The sequence below is a fragment of the Corapipo altera genome, unplaced genomic scaffold, assembly GCF_003945725.1.
Source record: "Corapipo altera isolate COAL_440 unplaced genomic scaffold, ASM394572v1 0, whole genome shotgun sequence".
Lineage (NCBI taxonomy): Eukaryota > Metazoa > Chordata > Aves > Passeriformes > Pipridae > Corapipo > Corapipo altera.
Genome location: NW_020884872.1, coordinates 82,874,318 through 82,894,870, shown reverse-complemented (window position 1 = coordinate 82,894,870; position 20,553 = coordinate 82,874,318). Strand labels below are relative to the sequence as shown.

The 20,553-nt window shown below is 36.2% G+C and overlaps 1 protein-coding gene across 8 annotated transcripts in view; it reads right to left on the bottom strand.

Annotated features, from left to right (window-relative positions):
• GRM5 (glutamate metabotropic receptor 5) overlaps positions 1–20,553 on the bottom strand; it is a 239,810-nt gene that overhangs the window by 137,478 nt on the left and 81,779 nt on the right. For all 8 annotated transcript variants that reach the window (XM_027653971.1, XM_027654134.1, XM_027653904.1 and 5 more), the window contains one exon: positions 572–821. In XM_027653971.1, the coding sequence (XP_027509772.1) occupies positions 572–821 (250 nt within the window). The remainder of the gene's footprint in view (positions 1–571; positions 822–20,553) is intronic.

Below are 20,553 nucleotides of genomic sequence, written 5' to 3'. Positions count from 1 at the left end.
CCAGGGTCTTTTCCTTCTGGCTAACACATTTGAGTGAGTTTTCCTTTTTCCCTTTGGTGGTTCAGAAAGGAAACACTGATATTGTTGAGCTAAGAGGAAGGATTACCTACATATTGCCTTTAGGATAGTATGCACATGTCAGCACATTGTCTCAGAAAGGAAAGGTTTCTCTTTGCTTTGGGAAGATCTATTTCAGGTCCAGCCAGAGGCCACATCATCAATTCTTAACACAGAGTTACTTGAATGAGACATAGCTTCAGACTGTATACGCACATGATGCCTTTTAAACTGCAGTGAACAAAGTGGGTGATATAAATCAAAGGTTTATGTGCCAGCCTTCCCTTACACAAAGCTGTTTAGACCGGACAAACAGACTTGTGTTTGCCTGTCATAAGAATGATACATAGAATATGTACCGCTATGACCCAGTTGACACTCTTTCTATCTTTAAGATATGCGCAGGTATAGGAGAGACCACGAGTACATGCTTTATGTATACTTGACTGGACTGTCTTCTTTTTTTTCCCCTACTCACTAAAAAGGCTGGCTATAATTGCATGGTATTACTCACCTGCCCAGCAGCAAAAATTCTCCAGCAAGTCCCAGGCGCCTCATAGCCATTAAGAGACCTCTCACAGTCATGCCTTCACAGAAGCAAGCAACCACTCTTGCCTTGGGCAGGTGGCTCCGAAGCTTTCGCAGCAGCTTGTCAAAGCTCTGTTCACCAGCATTGCTATAGATCTTGTAGGAATGTGCAATGCAGATCCCTTCCTTGGCTGCCATATCTTTGAAAGCTTCCATTCCACTTTCACCATAGTTTCCTAAATACAAACACAAACATAGATGCATATATTAAAATTTGCAGTAGCTTTTCCTTCAGAAGCATCAGATATTTTAAAGAATATGTTACATATCTACACAGAGATCACTGTACCAATCTTAGCAAAATCATATTAACATTTTAATTACTCCATTTTTCAAGACAAGATGAACAAATTTTCCTAGAAAACTCACTTGTCTTTAAGAACTTGCATCTCTGCTGAAACCAAAGGTTGTTAAGTGCCTCACTACCTGTAAGGATCTGGTCCACAATATGTAAAACAATGTATGTATAAATTACAATCTCTTCTGATTCTCTTAAGCTGAGTAAACTTGGTCAAGTGCTCTGAGGCTTACTTCAGGAAATTAAAAAATATATGTTGAGAATAATTTTTTAGGCGTAATACCTTAAATATAAGCAAAAAACAAAAGGATAATAACATCTACTTGTTCATAATGCAATCTGAAATGTAACATTTTTTTAGTTATAGTTTCTTAGTTATAGTTAAGTTATATTCCTTCAACTTATCTTGTTGAAAGAAGAACTTCTGCTGGAGAATGAGTGAAAAAATTGAGGATTAGCATTACAGGGATCACAAGACCACAGATGAATTAATAAAACTGTGAGTGTAGTGATGCTGTTGAAAGGAACTTCTGATCCTTCACACATTTGCTAGCTCACAAATCTATAAGAAAAATGCTCTCTCTTACCAGTATAGTTGCAAATACATAGGAGCACTGACAATGAAAACGCATGTGAAGCACTGAGAATCAGGCATGTGGATTTAGACTGCCATCTGATTTTTTGACTTTGGACATTGGAGCCATCAGACATTCAGCTTACCCATCTGGGGATTCATCCCTATCACTGGTGCTAAAGTTCAGAGGCTTTGCTATGCTTAGCACTGAATATGAATGTGAATATGAATTTGAGGATCTTGCCATCTGAATAGCCAAAAGAGACAAAGAGCAGAAGACAAGAAATAACATTATCTTCCTTTTACATCAGGAATGAATCACTGAGACTTTGAGACTGTAAATTTCCAAATTGCATCCAACCAGAATGGCAACTTGAATGCAGATCTCCTTAACTATTAGGACTTTCATTTTCCTCCCTGCTGTGATTAGGTCTAATGGAAAACATATTACTATGTAAATTGTGCCTTCACAAAATTCCATTGGATTTTTAAACTCAGTTGTTGGAGTGCTTCCTGTGAGTTTTATATCAGGTGCACAGTGCTTCCCCACGTGTCATGCCCTTAGGGCAAATTGTTTCCTGTGATACATGAGCATCAAGTGATTCTCATGAGATGCTGAAGCAGTTCAGCCAGAGGTCATAAACATAGTGTCTCATGAAATATGTATTATAGCCTCCAAAGTTAGTCTGAAAGAAAAATGGGGGTCAGTCATATTTAACTCCCAGCAGGCTCTGAGGCCTTCTAAAATAAAATTAAGCTGACAGGCAATGCACTACTTTGTTTAAAATTATTCTTATTTAGGTCAATCTGGATCAACATTAAATGTTCTGTTTCACTTTTCCTAATATAAAACAAAAAGGAAAAAGAGACCCTATTAATCTTTGCCATAGAAGGTGAAAGTTTGAGGAAAAACTGTTCCATAGAGTATCTCAAAGAGATTGAAATTCTGAAGACCTCCTCTTCTGTCAAAAAATTCTCAATAGAAAATTCCTGACCGGATCTAATTGAATTACAGAACTGTATAACTTCAATGCTCCATATACTGCAGTCTTGGTTTGAAAGTGTTATAAGCATACAAAGTGTTATCCGGAGACTTGCTATAAAGCTGAGAGTAGGTGTAATTACAGTACTGAAAAATTGTAGGTCTTCCAAGGAGTGTGAAGTGCATCAATTCTTTTCCAAACAAATAGAGTCTGCTCTGGCACAAATATCATGATTTCATCAAGTATGAAGACAGGGAGATTTTGTGAAACCATATAGAATGTTATGTGCCATCCAAAATCACAGGAAACATTTTAAACGACCAAGGGTACTTAGCAAAGTGTTAGGTTCTCAATATTTGGAAGAGAAACATCCTGGTAGTCCAAATATGAGAGTGACTGAGCTCTCAAACTGGGAAAACTACAGTTCTATAACATGACCTTAAGGGAGATTTCATGAAAACACAAAGCAGCTTTGCTTCAAGACACTCATACAAATATATCAGTGGTATTCTTATCTTGCTAATTAAACTCTACTTGATTAATTATTCATAGTGAATTCCCCTGTTGTGCAAGAGGTTTGATGAGGTACATATATTTAGTCCGAGCTATGCTGTGGGGGTAATGAACACTCCTTGATGGAAAAAGAAAATATTTTTTTGTTAAACTCCTTTGCACGACATATTAGGATAAATTTTCTGTGGGCTATATTTCTTCCTGAATAAAACCTGTATGTGCATGAGCATATACATGTAGCATTGAGGGAATGAGGGTGTGAAAATGGTAAGTTAGATTATATAATTTTCCTGAGGATGAGATGTGAGGTTCACAGTGGAAGAGGATCTCTGTGCTTTACATATGGAACTGACCTCCTCACGGACATTTCATTCTTGTACTGTGGCATGCCCGTAGCAATACAGCCAAAATTGCCACAGCAAGAGCAAGTTTTTGCTGATGCGGTAGTTCCCATTGTTCAGCCAGGTCTATGACATTAGAAGAAAGATATAGGGACTTCAGGATTTGCACACGTGGATGGACAATGGTGATGTCTTATGCAGCCCTGCTCTGAGAAGGAGTTTTTTAGTTTCACTTCCAAGTGAAAATTAATTCAGAACACCTAAACTGGAAACAAAGCAACATCTTCAGTAAGTACCCTGTGATGAAAATTGCCTACATACTGGGAATTTATCCATTCAGCTATTTGGTTCCCAACTCTAAATTTAAAGATCCTAAAGAAACATTAAACAGAAGGTTTGCTTTTTCTTGTTTAGTTCTAGTTCAGCAGAAAAGACTTGGTAAACAATACAGGCTGAAGCTCATGTATGGCCAATTTATATTCAGCTCCTCTTCCCCCACCAAATGCTTTTCAGCATTTGGAAACAGACATCTCTATCTGTAACTGGTTCTGCTGGAGGAGGCATCACAATTTTTTAGTAGATGTTCCCGTCCCCTTGAAAGTTTTTCTGTCTGTGGTATAATCAGAACTGTTAGCAGTTGATGTCTTTTGTAAAATATTCTCATGGAGACAACTGGCCCCGAGTTCTTTTAAAACACCAGCCTGAATCCTGCATGTTGTCCAGATTCAGGAATGAATGGCCCTAAACCCAGCTCAAAAACTACTCCCATATGGTGCAGCATGTTTAAAGAAAAAAAGAAAATCAATTACATCATCATGCAAAAAACTTATCTGTGCTTCAGAGTTGGAATTTTGTTCAAAACTCAAGCATATGTGTCCCCACCTACAATCTAACTATAACAATCTGTTAGTTCCACTTCCCATGAATCAGTACTAGAAACTATTAAGAAGCTTAAAAAGAACAGATTGTGCTTTTTTCCAGATGAAGCTTAATATAGTACAGCACATAATAATACTTCAATCTGATAGAAAAGGGTCAGGCAAACTGCAGGCTGCTCTTGTTGCTCCTCCTGCTCAGCAATTGAGCCAATTAAACTACCTAACCATAAATTGTTAAGATCTTACGTGAATTACACAGGAAAACAACATTTTTATTCTTAGAATAATTAACAAAATACATGGAGATCTGCTCTATCACATTAAAAGTTATCAATATGATATAAAAAGTCTCTACAGCCAAATGGAATAATGGACTACATTTTCTCCTGCCTAGTCATTTTTGGAGTGTCACACATTCCTTTTTGAATACAGGAGCTTTTTATCAATAGCTGTACATGCAAATTGTTATCAGATAGTTGTTTGATCTAAAAGAGAGTTTCAGCAAGCATAGATGAGCATTGACCTTTAGGAGAGATTTAGGATGTAAGATTGCTTCTGGCAGGACACAGTAAAAATTCACAAAATAAAAGAAAAGGAGCGTCGATTGAAAGAGAAGAAATGCATTATGTCATTCATTAGGCTGGTAATAATCCTACCTGTCACAAAGCATATTTATTTAAGCAGACATGCTATCATTATTTCTGTAGAAAAGGAAGAGCAAACCAGAATAATATTCTAGGCCATATCTGAGCCACAGACAAGAAGTCAAGTCAGGTTAAAATTCGCAGTATGTGTTTTGCAAGCTATATAGGGAATACAGAGTTTCATTTTTTTACTAGTTTTCCTTTGCATCAAAAGGATGAACTTTGCCAGAAATACCGAAAAAAAAAAAAAGGTATAGTTGTAAGTATAATTTTGAAAATACATGTGGGAGTAATAGAAGATATTTATGAAGGCAACATGTTGGTTGATTATGAGGATGATCTTTCTGAAAGTTGAGGATACGGGGTGTAGCATAATTTTCTAAATGGAAATTTTAGAGGTGTCTTTGACTGTTACAATTCAAATTAGTCGTGGCAAAACATCAATAGTACCTACTACTACTGGTACATACTAGATATTGTCCACATTTAACTGTTGTGACTATGAGTCTTTTAAAGTACATCACTACTAAGAATAGGGACATAATATCAAATCTTTTAAGCAGTTAAAGCAACCACATGTTACTGATCTAATATGATCAAAATCACAGCCTTCTGGTGGATATGTCTGCAAATAGAACAGGACAATAGAGTGTTATTTCATTCTAAGGGGTACAAACCAAATGAAATCAAAACACATATACCTGAAATTCTGGAGTTGTCTATGTGTGTTAAAAGAAAAAAGAAAATAAAACCCAACTTGTTTTCATTTGAACCAAATATTTTATTTAAATTATTTTTAAATGGAAATTCAGTTTCTATGTTAAATATATGTATGTGTAAAACAATAAAGAATAAAAAAAAGTAATTTTGAAAGCAACCCATTAAAATACCTTAAATTACAATAGTTCCTCAAAATATATTGCACTTAAATATCTCCAACCAGATCTCTTCCATAACAATCACTTAAACTAATTTCTGACATTTATAATACAACTACCCAAATGCTGCTCTGGTGAAAGGACACCTACCCAGAACAAGTCCCACCAGGTTTTCCTTAGCATGACACCATGCTGTATTTCCAGTGCTGTGCCTCATTTGGAGCCCCACTTTGAAACAGCTTCCTCATAAGGTTACCACAGGGTTGTGGCACAGAACAGCATGCAGCCAAGGTGAAAGACCTCTTGATGAAAATATGGTCTGTTACATTAGATCTCACACCTGCAATTAGATCTCACACAGGAGTTGTTTTGCTGTATGGTTATGGTCTTTGGCAAGAATTGTCAAGAAGGTTTACCTGTTGTTCCTCATGCAGTACCAAGTGGTGACATTTCTCCGACGAAATGACTTTTGAAGCAAAGCACTTGGACAATGTTGTCTGAGCTTGGAGAGGTATCAGAGAATTAGAAGACATCAAAGGTGCAGTACAGGGCAAAAACTCCCTCAGTAATTAAAATAAGTTATGTACCTATTCCATCCTTAAAATTACTGTATTTGCCTTCCATAAGCACAGAGAATCTCAAAGTGATGTGGAGGATGCAATCCAACATCTAGCGCCTCATAGGGGACATAAACCACTGATGGCTGCAGTTAGATCTGTCTCCTTAGCTCTCTATATGGTAGTGGAGAACTCACACATCTGTTTTCTTGGATGTTAATCTTTCCTCTTTATACTGAAAGCTCTTCAAACAGCATTTACCTATTGCCAAGTGCTAATAAAACTCAGACCCAAAAGAATTGCCTATGTCCCCGGTGGCTTGATAGATTCAAATGCTACAACTCAAAATGTGTCAATATAAAAAAAATTAGTTATCGTGACATTGTGTGAGTTATGAGCTTAATTTCCTTTTCTGTGAACAATTTTGAGATTTTCAGGTTTTTACATCTGAGGACAAGAAACATTTTCATAGTCACAAAAGTGTTAGCTAATCAAAACCCCTCACTTCTAATCCTCTTAAAATTCAATCCACTGAAATAATGTGTTGAAAAGATCTTACAATATCTAGCTTAGGTATTGACCATTTTATCATTTGATATAAGCCTCATATTAGTTTCTACAAGGTAAAATAAAACCGAATATGTATTATGAATCAAGAAACTATTTTTATGCCAAAAATAATTAACGAAACTGTTCAGAATTTAAAAATAAATTTAAGATGTTTAATTAAGAAATTAATTAACTCTTTTCTGTGATATTTTTAAGTTTCAGCTACTAGGTATTTTCTGACATCTGAAAGCACTTAAATTAGCTCTATTCATAAGGTATTTGTTAAAGTAACCAACTTTTAAATTATTTTAGAGAAGTAACATACAATACACTTCAAGCATAACTGTACTTAATTAAATTAAATGAATCTGTTCATTACCTTCTAATCTAAGAGAACTCATAAGAATTATTTTGATATCAAAGTTTCTCTTCTTTTTCTCCTCTTCTCTGGGCTATTTTGAAGTAATAAATTAATTTCCCTTAAGATAATGATGACCTAGTTTCACACTTTAATGCACCTCACTTCTGTTTATTTTTAAATTATCACCTCATAACTTTAAAAGACACGTTTAAATACTGCTGTTATGTGAGCAAAGGGAACCCTGTGGAAACAGCCTTTTCTGTATGCTTCCTTTCATCCCTCCTGCTAACTGGCATGTCTGCGGCTTTGTGGCCTTGTCCACTGAGCAATGTTTGAAGTCCTACTTCATGTTAATGTCTACTAAAGGATTTTAAATTCAGCAGCTCTTCCAGAAACATGCTACCACCTCTGATTGCTCTGCTTGTTTTCAGATTGGAGAGAATAAAATTTTTCTATATCTTCTGTTTCTGAAATTACTCTTTCTATCTACCTGACTCTAAGATATGTCCCTTATATATTTCCTGCGTCATTTCAAAATGAAATCATTAATGATAGCACAATTCCGAGTGGACTCTAGGGGTGCTCTAAGTTTTCTTTTATTTTCCTTTAGGGTTATACACTCCATTTTTTGTTTGATTTTCAGACAGAAATGAGAACACATGAGACTGACAGTACTGGACTGGAGGCTGTTTCTTTCAGGAGACAAATACTATGTCAGAAATGAGAGGACTTTGCAGTGAGAACTCTTTGGTCTATGATTCTGTACCCTTCACTGTGAATTCCCCAGGAGTGCAGCTGCCTGGGGTTTATTCACTGACATTTGGATCTATTCCCAGTTCTGGCTTCGGCTATTAATTATTGTATTTCTCAAAAGACTTGGTCCCTTCTACAAATGAAAGATATTATGCTTCCATATATTCATAACCTGGAACATACTTTTATGTAATATTAATTCTTGACGCTGCTGTGGTTTGTATCTGGTCTTTTCTGAGGTCTTATTCTGCTCCTGCAGTAGGTGAACAATACCACAAGTCATCCAGCAAAAAGAAGTGTAAGTCAGGGATTAGATGGATTCTGAAGGCCTTCAATTAATCTTGAGTTTTCTGGTAAATGCCTTTCTCTCAGTCCTCTATCCTCATATGTGAAATGGAAGTAAAAATATTTTCCTGAGAGTGATGGTGCAAGAATAAATGTATTATAGGAAACTCACATAACTGTAGTAAAGAGAGTCACATTTATGGTGATCTGACTGAATGAAACATGACATTTTTACCTCACAAAATCTCACATTTGCTTCATTTTAACAATGGCCACATCATGTTTATTGTAGTATTAATAACTCTGTCTAACAACCATTTAAAAAACAGCACCTACAATTTCTGAACAGTAGCTGAAGATGATGGCAAGGCTACTCTAAAGAGAGTACCTTACTTACACTTTAAATGACTATGCACATTCATATTCAGAACATTCATTTGGGAAAAGAATGAGTTTCGTGACTCTTCTGATATGAACTCTGAGAGAAGGGAGGTCTGTCAGGAAGCCATGAATATTTAGTTTGGTAACTGAGAAACAGGCTTATTGACTGAATTTCCCAGGAGTACTTGTCAAAAGATTTTGAAGGGGGTAATATGAAGTTTCTTGGGGTATATTAATAATTCTTGGAGTATACTGTGTAAAATGAGAAGGCCTATACTGTGTGACCAGTTGCTTTCTTGCAGATACCCCTTTCACTTTAGGAACATGTTGAATATTTTTTGCCTCTAAGTGATAGATTGCATCTTACCAGAATATTTGAAAAATGCATTTGAGTATTTTAGGGGTATGGATAGTTTTTGAACTGTAACTTCAGAGGGTATTATTAGGACACTACCATCCTCAGCTTTTGGATGCAGAAACTGAAGAAGAAGAAAACAGTAATACAAAAGGGTTGAATATGATGTTCTTTACTGTGTGGGTGACCATATACTGGAAGAGATTGCCCAGAGAGCTTGTGGAGCCACCCTTATTGGAGATGAACAAGACTTGTCTGGATGCGATTCTGTGCCATGTATTCTAGTATGGTCCTGCTCGAGCAGGGAGGTTGGACCAGATGACCCCGCTGTGGTCCCTTCCAATCTTACCCGTTCTATGGTTCTGTGGTCTACTGAATTTCAGACTAAGCCAACCCTCATCAAAAGCATAATTACTTATAAAAAAATTAGAGAGTAAATTTTGGTTTGGAAGCTCCCAACAGTGGTGGTGATTTCACTACTAGCTTGGACAGCCTGTCCCAAGCCAAACTAGTCTATCCATAAGTTTTCCTTCCCTAGTTCTTAATCTGTTCTTCTATATTCTCTTTTAATTTATGCCTATTATATATTTTTTATCAAATAGGAGAATAGTCTCTCAAAATGATGTTTTCAGAAGTCCTTAACAGTTTTTAATACAATCACCATGTGTCCACTTAATTTTTTTTTATGTTTCTAAGACTAAACAAGTCTAGTTTTAATCTGATGATCCTGTTTCCTACACTTTCCATATTTCTGGTTTTCTTGTGGATGATTGTCAATTAGTTCATGTCCAGTCAGGACAATGTACAGTTTTTTTCAAGATATGATAGTTTTCCATCTTGTACCTGGCCTGGGCAGAGTAAAATTGAAAGGCTATTTCAAGCCTCTTAAACTTATTACTTCTTTGTATACTTTCAATAGGATATTTGCCATACTTAACAATGGAATAACATTGTTGAATCAACTTTAACATTATACATTTTAATTATCTAGGTCTTGTTTTCTACAGAACTGCTTCTCAGTCAGTCATTCCTCATCCAGATTATTCTGTCCTAGCAGTGCCATCCAACATAGTACTGTGTACAGATTTAATAACTGTACTCTGTTTATTATAATTCAAATCAGTTTTGGAAATATCAATTAAAAATAGAATCAAAGCAGATCTGTAAAAAAACCATTGAGCTTATGCTTCCTGTTAGGAAGCTAATAAGTGAGAAATACAGTTTTAATAAAGTTTTAGAGTCCTTTTTGTACCTAAAACAAAGGACTTTTAGATTCATGTCTTCAAAGTATGCTTAGACCATTCATATGGGATAGTAAAAAATAATTTTAAGATACAGTCACTCATTCTTCACAAATGCTTTGAACTGGATGATAGGTTGGTTTATGATTTATTTTTTTAAGAATACATTGTCCCTTCTTTGCAACACTAGAAGAAAATTACTCATTTCTTGCAAACAATTGTTTATTTTTGGAAGAAGTGAAATGCTGTTGACCGAGCTCTTTCCTCAGTTTCTCTTTTGAGATAGGTAATGTTACCTCATTTCAGTTTTTTGGGATGTTATACATATGTCATATGTACTTCCTAAGAATATTTTGTAAACTGTAGGTGATTGACTACTTTCTTTACCTTTGTTTAGGTGGCTCAGTGCTAGTTGTGAATATTTAATAGTTTTATTGTGGAGTGGCTGGTATCCCTTTCATTATTGAAGTTACATTTAAAACTGTTGACTATTGACTAGTTTAAGAATTGGGATATTATCTAATGCTTCATTATTGTAAATTGATGACTCTGCAAAACTAGTTAAGTTTCATTTTAAGCAGCTAGGGCAAAAATCAGCCTCTTATTTCAGTATGATTTAGGTGCCTGTTGCATTCATATCTATGTGTCTGGATCCTAAGCCTCAGTTGAACATTTCTCCCTTCAAGTGACTCCATCACTACAAATCTGATTCTAGATTCTGTTATACAGTTCAAACAAACATTTACCATAAAGGCAAAGAAAGACAGCATCTCCATAATTGAGTTACATAACGGAATTTCACCTTGGATCCTTCCCTTGAGTCAGTTAGATCTAAAATTCATCTTTTATTCTTTATTGTTGGATCTCAAAATATAATATCTGTAGAGAGAGATTTGAGTGGTCTTTGCAAAAAGCCGTGGCCTACAGAAGCTGGGAAAAACCCTTTTTATTGACCTCATCTCTGTGGAATTTTTCTGCCTTCTCCTGCAGGATGTGAAGAGACTTTTTACATAATGTTATCACATGTCCTATTGTATCTGTTCCTCCCTGCATAATCCTGTCTCAAGAGATGTGAATGTCTTTCCCCCATGAAAATCCCCTAAGATAAAGCGGGTTTTCCCCTATGATGTATGTGTTAAGACCCCAAATTTGTTAACCTGGGTTTTCCCTGTATGTCATCCCCTGAGATCCTCTAATTGTAATAGTTACAACCCCTTCTTGAATATGTAAACCCTAAACCCTTTAAATATGAACTTGTAAATCCAATAAAGCATTCCAGTTTCTTGCCCCCAAGCTGGGATCACCTTACCTTTATTGACCTCCACACTTTATATAGGACATGAAGACCCCATTACATTCCTTTGCAGTTTGTCCCCCCAGTTATTCATCCTCAGTCTTAAACAGATTTTTCTCAAAGAACTTTCACATTGTCTTCATAAAAATGAGTATTTTTCTTGTCAAATTCAATGAAATGCTAGTTAAAAACCAGATCAGTTCTTGTGACAAACTTCTTTGATTTTTCACACCTCTTTGCGTTTCTAATTGCCTCATCAATTGTAATGGTGTGTTTGCTTAAAACAGGCCACAAGTGTGTTGAATGTCGATGTTTTGAAATGCAGCAGCATTTACAACTGAGCAGACGAGCCACTGAACACACCACAGCTGACTGCTCAAATGGTACAAGGACTAATAGACCACAATGAGCAGGTATCACACTGTGTTAATCTCAGTGTAAAATAGATTTGACTTTAAGTAATGATGTTCCCACTTGGACCAGATTCCAAAATTAGTGCAGAAAGCAGCAAGCTCTCTGATCTGGTGCCAAGGCACAGGCACTGGCTTGAACAGATGCTCCTTATGGAATTTATTGTATGAAAGAAGGAACACCAGTAATCTGATTTATAAGGTTATGCATAATATTTCTGCACCACAGATTTCCAATTTATTATGAGCAAACAGCTTTAATTCTCCAATAAATATGTTTGGGAAGATTTGCACTGGGCATTGTTGGTCTGTATAAGAAGAACTGCTTTGTAGAGATCCCTCTCCCCATATAGCATGTGAATGATTTGTAATTCTGCAAAGTACATAAATAATGTAGGTAATTTTAACCAATGGCTTCTGTAAGATGTATAAATTAGCAAAAATAACATTAACAAGGCTGGGAGGTGGAAAACTTCTGCAGCAATGCCTGCTGGCCTCCAAGTGACAGGGTTCATCTGTGTGTGTGTTCCTGTGTTAGGGAACTTGTGTATGTTTGTCCGCTTATCATTAATATATATCGCAGCATTAATGACAATTGTTTTGCTTTTGGGTATAGTTCCTGCATAAAAGTTAATGTTGTTATGTTGATTTGAACATGGCATCATGTGTCCCCTCTCTAAGGCACAGTACCTGGACTTACGACAGAGGGGAGGTGGTAAAGTGCCTCCAGCATTCTGAGCTATAGCAGAAAATAATCATGTAGTACTCAGTAACTAAGTAACAGGGGACAAATGGACAAATTTAAACCCTTGAGGAAGATTTTTGTTTGTGTCTGTAGAAAGGCTGGTCAGTATCATCTGTTGCAACTAGAACTTGATTACTGTTCAGAGAATCCAGTGACACTGTTTCCTTTTTATTTCCATTTACAATTGTTTTTCCATTATCTACTTCGCTGTAATGCATAGAATCCAGGATCAAAGGAGCAGGATACATTGTATAATCACTGCAGATACAAATGAAAGACATTTTCAGTCTCAAAATGTTCAAAATGTGATAGAACAGGAAGTTGCAGTGGTTGGAAAAAATGAAAATGAGTGGGAGATGGGAGAAACAAAAGAATAAAAGCAAAAAAATGAGTAAGTTTTGCATAAAAGTCAGAATTTCTACTAAAGCAATCCTCCCTGAAAACAGAGAATAATAAGTCCATGGTGTGCCAGTAGGTGGATTGAAAAGCAAAATTAGTTGCTGCCTTGAAGGTGTGTTACTGATTTGTATTACAACTATTGTACTACTATTTAATAACTGTTCTGCTTATTCACTTCTCTGTTTCAAATTTCTTTCTTATAACCAGATAGAAGATATAATCCTGAAGGATAGAGAGTGGCATCATTATGAAAGGTGAATTTTCTTGTGTCTTCTTCTGATTCTTCACCCAATCTTCTCTTCAGAAATCTGCCTTCCATAAGTTTTTATTCCTCAACCATCCCTACCTATCCCTGAACCCTTTTTGTCCTGGTTTCGGCTGGGATAAAATTAATTTTCTTTCTACTACCGGTACAGTGCTGGTTTGGATACAATATAAAAATAATGTTGAGAGTACACTGATGTTTTCACTATTGCTGAGCATGCTTACTCTAAGTTAGGAACTTTTCTACTCCTCACTCCACCTCACCAGTGAGGAGGCTGGGGGTGCACAAGCAGTTGGGACCACAACCAGGACAGGTAACCCCAGTTGTCTCAAGGGATATTTCAAACCACATGGTATCATGCTAAGCATACAAAGCTGGGAGAAGTTGACCAGAGGCTGGTGGCTGCTGTTCAGAGACTGACTGGGCATCAGTCAGTGGGTGGTAAGCGATTGCATTGTGCATCACTTATTTTATATTGTCTGTTATCATAAGTATTATTTGTCCATCTTTTCTCTCCTATTAAACTGTCTTTATCTCAACCCACAAGAGTTACCTTTTTATCCCAATTTTCTCCTCCGTTCCACAGGAGGCAGGGAGCGAAAGGCTTTGTGGTGTTCAGCCACTTGCTGGGCTAATTCATAACATTCTTAAACTTAAAAAACTTCCTTCTCCCAATAGCCCTTCTGTTCCCTGCATTCAAAATAAATTTGTATCACTGACTATGTCTTCTATGATGTTTAGGGGGAAAGTGGTTTTACTATGGGTACGGCCTGCATCTACTTTTTGCATAGTTCCCACTACTGCTCTGGAAACCTTGAGGAACTCAGGAATCACTGAACTTTCTGCATTCTAAATGTACAGATCCTGACAAGAGTTTAAATATATGGAAGCTAGGTAATGTAAAAGTGGAAGAAGTTGGTAGTTACCAGAAATTTTACTTGCTACCTGTCGTGTTGATAGGTAAGAAAGAGAGCACGTTCAAAACATTTGTCCTAAGACAAATTACATAATTCATTTAGTGCCTGGAGAGAGGGGGAAGGAACTGCCTTCAGACACCCAGGCTCACCAGCTTCCTATAGTACCAGACAAAACAATATGTTTGTATCTGGCTGAGCAAGGATTCATCTCCTTTAACTCTAGGCTATAAAATTGTAGACCTTTGGTTAGATGAATGCCACCTCTGAAGGCACCACAGAATGTCTTGCTCTTCCTGTCTCTCCTCCTGTCCTTGATTTGAAGTACAGGGTTTTTTTTATTAACCTTAGCATTGGTTAGCAATTTTTCATCTAAGTAATGCAACTTCCAGAGTCTAGTCCACACAGAGGAATGGAGATGAGGCATTCCAAATTATCACTTCTGTGGGTCATAAAAAAAGTTAATTTTAATTTTGAATAGACTATAAACACATCAATCCCATGAGGACATGCATCTTTATTCAGGTTGAAAAGCTAATCGTATTTTGGTCCAACTCCATTTATTTAATGTTCCTTAAGAACCTTTGACCCTTGTTGATGCTGTTATGAACATCAACAGGACTCTAAAAGGAAATGCAACAAAGCTGAGTAAAATTAACAGAATAAAATTAGCATATTTTTGAAATAAAACAAGAATAACTCAAACTAAAAGACCAAAAAAAGCAACATCTAGAAACATGGGAACTGAACTAATTAAACCACAAAGAAAGCAATACTAAATCTATTTCTCCAAAGTGACAATAATTAGTTTAATATATTTCAATTTATTGAATGAGTCATCAAAGGATCTCTATGTGGTAGCTTAAAATGAATGCTAGTATTTCCTCATGCTCTCTGCTTTGACACCTGAGACACAATATGATTAAGTAAATGCTCCAAACTGACATCCTAAAAAGTCACAGTCCATTGTTTCCCAGACTAATCAGTTATCTGTCAGTGCTTTACTGAAAATTAGAGAAATCTTTGAGAATGATCATACACACAATCTAGATAAATGTAGCATCAAGACCAGTGCAGCATGGTATTTTGTATTTTTAGCTGGTATGAAATTCTGTATGAAGTCCCAGTTTGAGCAGGAAACCATTTTTTCTCTCTCTGTTTGATGCTATATCTTTCTATGAAATGAAGGTCTGTTCATTAATATACATCAGCGAAGCTGGAATTAGACAAAAAGAGAGGGATACGCAAGATATGCCAGATGGCACCATGGAAAGCAAAGGGCAGCATTAGGGTTTCAGAAAACTGAAGATAATCACTGCTTAATTTCTGCTCATCATTCAAGTGGGACATAGCTGACCCTCAAGGGCCATTCCAAAATATTGATTACGACAAGCCTTAAATAATTAATTGATTGATCAACTATATAATGCATTTAAAGCTAAACTGTTTTGCAGGAAAATAGAGGAGAAAAGGAAATGCCTGAAGAAGAACCTAAGGGCTAATCTAACAGGAATTGCTGAAACCACACACTCCAGTATGTACTCTCCTAGCTCTGTACTTGCTTTAGTAGACAACTGTTGCCTGAGCAGTGAAAGTATTTGAAAGTAGCCTTGCAGGCAGAAATCTTGACACTGAATATTTTTTTTGTCCTGAGGTTTGTTCTTATTTACACACAAAGCTAATCCTAGTGAAATGCCTTCCTTCCTTCTTTAATTTAAGAAAAAAACAAAGAGTAGCTTTGGAGCAGCTGAGCTTCTGTTGTATCATGTTAATGGTAAAACTCTTGCTTAAAACTTTTGGGAGACTGAGTCATAGGTGGGGAAACAGGGCTGCTATCCTTAGCTCTTTAATAATATCCTCTCAGAGCAATTCCTACCTTCAAGCCCAAATTAATATATCTGGAAACATAGTTAATTTTATTAAAATGGTAAAACCTTTCTTACCTGGCTAATAAACATTTTGTAGTATTTGGCAATAACTATTGAAAGGCTAAGAGAGCTGAAGTTGTTCAGCTTGGATAAGAAAAGGTGACAGGGGGACCATATTGTGGCTTTTCAACATATTAAGGGGTCTGCAGTGGGTTGACCCTGGCTGGATGCTGGGTACCCAACAAAGTCACTTTATCACCGCCCTCTGCAACCAGACAGAGGAGATGAAATATAAAAGAGCTAAGGAATCCCAAAATATGTTTTTCACCAGTAATAGTGACAAGTTGATTCGGTCTACAAATAGATGATTTTTTCCAGACAACATGTTTGCATATGTGTGTAAGAACAGGTATGATGCTTGCATTTAAAGCTATGAAAGGCTTTTAACTATTCACTATGCCTTTAAAGCCCTGAAAACTAGATAAAGTTTAAAACTGTTACACAAACCTCCTATATAAATCCAGAAAAATAAATTTGTTCAAGGTCATATTAAACCCCTTAATGAAAGAGACAATTCTGGAAATGAATTACCTGATCCCTATAGACTTTACTAATGGCTGACCACCCTAGAAGCAAAAGCTCTAGAGTAATAGACCAAAAAGTAAATTCAGGACAGACTTTCAGCCTTCACATTGAATGAGCTGTCTTGCATTACTGAGTCTGTCAAATCTCTCTGTTATTTCATCTCAGCTTTTGTGGTTGCATCTCCTTTCATTCTTTTATTTGTTAATATGTATTGGCAGGCATCGCCATCTCAGATTTTGTGAGTTTCACTTCACAACAGCTGCCAAGATAATACATCTCAGTCTGAGGGCATTTCATTGATGTGGACATGGCATCCCCAAGGGAGTCTCCTCAGCAAAGATGCTGGTTATTAATGCAGACATCTATCTATCGTAGCTAAATGTATCTCTCTCTCTCTGGCATCCTAGAGATTTAGAAAGGCTGACATTTTCCAGTATGAGTCCTTTCCTACTTATCACATGCAGAGAGATTCTGGAAGGACAGCTAGACTTTTAGAAGTCCAAAAGAATACATTCTCTAGTGGAATTTTGAAATATATGTTCCAAACACTATCAAACACTAACAGATGTCCAGCAAGTACCTCTTAACAAATTTAAAATAAACTATCGTGTTCTGGGTTGTTGTGGTTTTTTTGGTTTTTTTGTAATATTACCCAGTAACCAAGGGTATTCCAGGTATCTACTCTTTGTAGCTCCAAATTAACAAAGTATTTATGGATATGCTTAATTAAGGTAATTCCAGTAAAGTCAGCTGGATTATTTGTTTTTATAGTTAAAGCTGTACTTAAGTTCATCTTTCCACTGGCTCCCTGCCAAAATACTTATTTTCACTTCTAGTTGTTTTCCCTTCCAAAGCTGTTAGCAGTTTCTCCTTCCTTATTCTCTCATCTCTCACTACATCCTGAAACATCAATTTCACTTTTGATCAGTCTGTGATGTTAACCTCCTTCACCTGCTAGTTACATTTTTTAAATTGACACATTTGTGTGCTCTGTGACACCTAGGAGAAATGCTTCATGGAAATCTTTGAGCTCACTCTATTGCTCTCTTTAAACCTCTTCAATACCATAACACACAAAAGCTCAATAATTATTTGATTGCTGAAGCACTGAGCATACAGTACTGCCTGTCATGTTATCAAGTTCCATTTTCCTTGTATTTGAACATTTTATACTTCAACTGCATATAAATATAAGTTATTCAGGGAGGAAAACCTTACTTCCCCTCACCCGGAAACTTCCCTGCCTTTGAAAAATGTCCCGTCTGCTCTTCAGAGTTAGGAATCTAAGTTGGATTTCTACCATGTTTGAAATTCATAAAAGAGCACAACTAAATATAGGAGTGTGTTAGGAGTCATAGTAAATTTTTCAAATGATAAAACTTCATCAAGCTAACTAAATCTCCTGACTGCTCTCAAAGTAAATACTCAGATGCATGTTCAAACATAATCACAGAAAACTTAAGGTATTTTGTAAATTTCTTATTTTATATGTTTTCTTTTTATATTTCATTTTTTTTTTAATTATTGAGAAGTTTAGGCTTTAAATCATCATGGAAGTAAATTTTGCAGAAGTATTTGCCATACAAGAAATTTTGAGGTCTTCTTTGGGTATTTTTCTATGAGTAAACACAGATAAGGGCACACAGTTTAGTTTCTGTGTGATTTATACACTGGTCAAATTGACAAAGGCAGTTGGTCAGAAACTAAAACAGATGGTAATGGTCAGAAGGAGGTACAGATGGACCTGAGATTGACTGGAAATGTAAGCTCTTATAACAGGATAAAATTTACTGAACCAAGCAAGTGTATGTGAAATGGGCTGGATGATATCTAAGAGGACTCAAGAGATTTTCAGAAGACTAGTACCTAAAGGAATTAAGCAAAACCTAAACAGAGAGCATAGATAAGCTTATGAATAGGCATGTGAACATCAAAAAACCAAAAAGATCATATTAAACTGAAGTAACAGGTTAGCTTAAGGACCATCAACCATCTTTTTCCTGAGAGCTATATAGTCCTTTCTGCTTACACATTTAGGACTTTGAATTCAGGCTGGTACTGTCTCTACCTGAGAGGACTATGGAGCATTTCTCCTCTTCTCTGTGTGCTGGCAAAAAGCTGGGCAATAATTCCAGCTAGAAATAGCCTCCATGGTCCTCCCAAAACTATAATCTTGTCCCTGTAGCTGCTAAGAAAAATTGGTGATGTAGAGTGTGATATAAGCTGATGACCTCAATATGATCACTTTCTTCCTTAAAATGAAACCCATTATTTTTGTTTATCCTGATTTTAAACCTCATCCAAGTTCATTCACTTAATTTTGAAGGTAAAGAATCAAATCATATTGTTTGCATCATAACTATGAAGATTTGTATAGGAAGATATGTGCAGTGACTGAAAGGAAACACTGAGGAGGACTCTGCACACCCCAGTTACTTTTATATCTGTGTCACAGGCTCTTTGAACGAAATAAGAGGTCATCTGATTTAATTTGTGACATTTCATACACTAACAATTAGATGATCACTCAATTTTTAAGCAATTAAGAAAACCAAAATAGCTGATTTTTCTTCCTCTGATCTATGTTACCTTTTCTCTGTCAGGAGTCTATAAACTTTCTAAGTCAAAAGACCTTGTTATCTATCAGGGTGTAAGATAGATCCAGTCTTGATAAAGCAAAAAATATGGATCTCAAAGTAGAATTTTCTGTCAGAGATAGTTTCTGGAAGAAATGTCCCGTCAATAAAAACTTCATTTTCTCTCATATTTCCCATAATTTTCTAGCAGTCTGCACCGAAGTAAATGAGTTGGAAAAGATTCTACTGTATTGGTAACTGGAAAGGCAAAATTTACATTTGTTCTTCATTTAAAAAAAAATATTTCCTGTGCAAAACATATCTTGAACCATATTTTCCTATGGTATTTTCCTATTTTTTCCTAGGCTTTTTTTCCCCAGGATTTTTTCCCTAATCATTTTTCGTTATTAACAACAAATTTTATCATGGGACAGAAATTCAGATTTTTTAATAACTTTAGCTCTAATAAAGTCTCTAATCTTGAATAGTTTCTGAGAAAAGGCAATCTGTCAAGAAGTAAAGTAGGTAAATCAGCTGAATAAGTTGTTTGTTCTAATTACATTTGAAATTGCTAACTTTTAGCTTTCCTAAAGCTAAAGCAAGTCCTAGGAAATGTCACTGATTTGTTAACACTTATTATACTTTTGCAAGAATTGGTAGGTTCTAAAAATTTCCCAGTTTACTCAGATGTCATTTAGATCTGTTCTGTAGGTACAGGAGCTAGAATTCTGTTTTCTCCCTAAGTATCTTTTTCTTCGTGTGAAATTTAGGGATCAAAGAATGTTGCAGTGACAGCCACTAGTACCAAAAAAAAAATTTGTTAGTCTCCTTTACATCCATCATGAGTTAATTCTGGTGGCTAAAGTAGCTCCTTCATGTACAAATACAAATTACTGAGTTTAAGAAACAGAGTCATTACCATGTCAATCTGCAGCAATGCTGCTCCCAATAGCACGAGTCATACCTTCTCTCACCTCTCCTAGTCACACCTTCTCACCTTCTTTCCCCAGCACTATAGCACTCATGACATTGTAACAGCAAAAATCTAATTTATTTTCCTTTCTCAAGCTGTTTATGGAGCCAGTGCAAGCCAGCAATGGGAAAACACAGCAGGGGAAAAAGGAGGGTTGAATAATTCTTTAGGCAGTATAAGCTCAACATGGAAATTTTCCAGTTATCACACAAAGGGGGTATTTTGTGTGTGTGTGTGTGTGTTTGTGTGAGTGAGTGAGTGGAACTTAAATCACTCGAATTCTGGCTA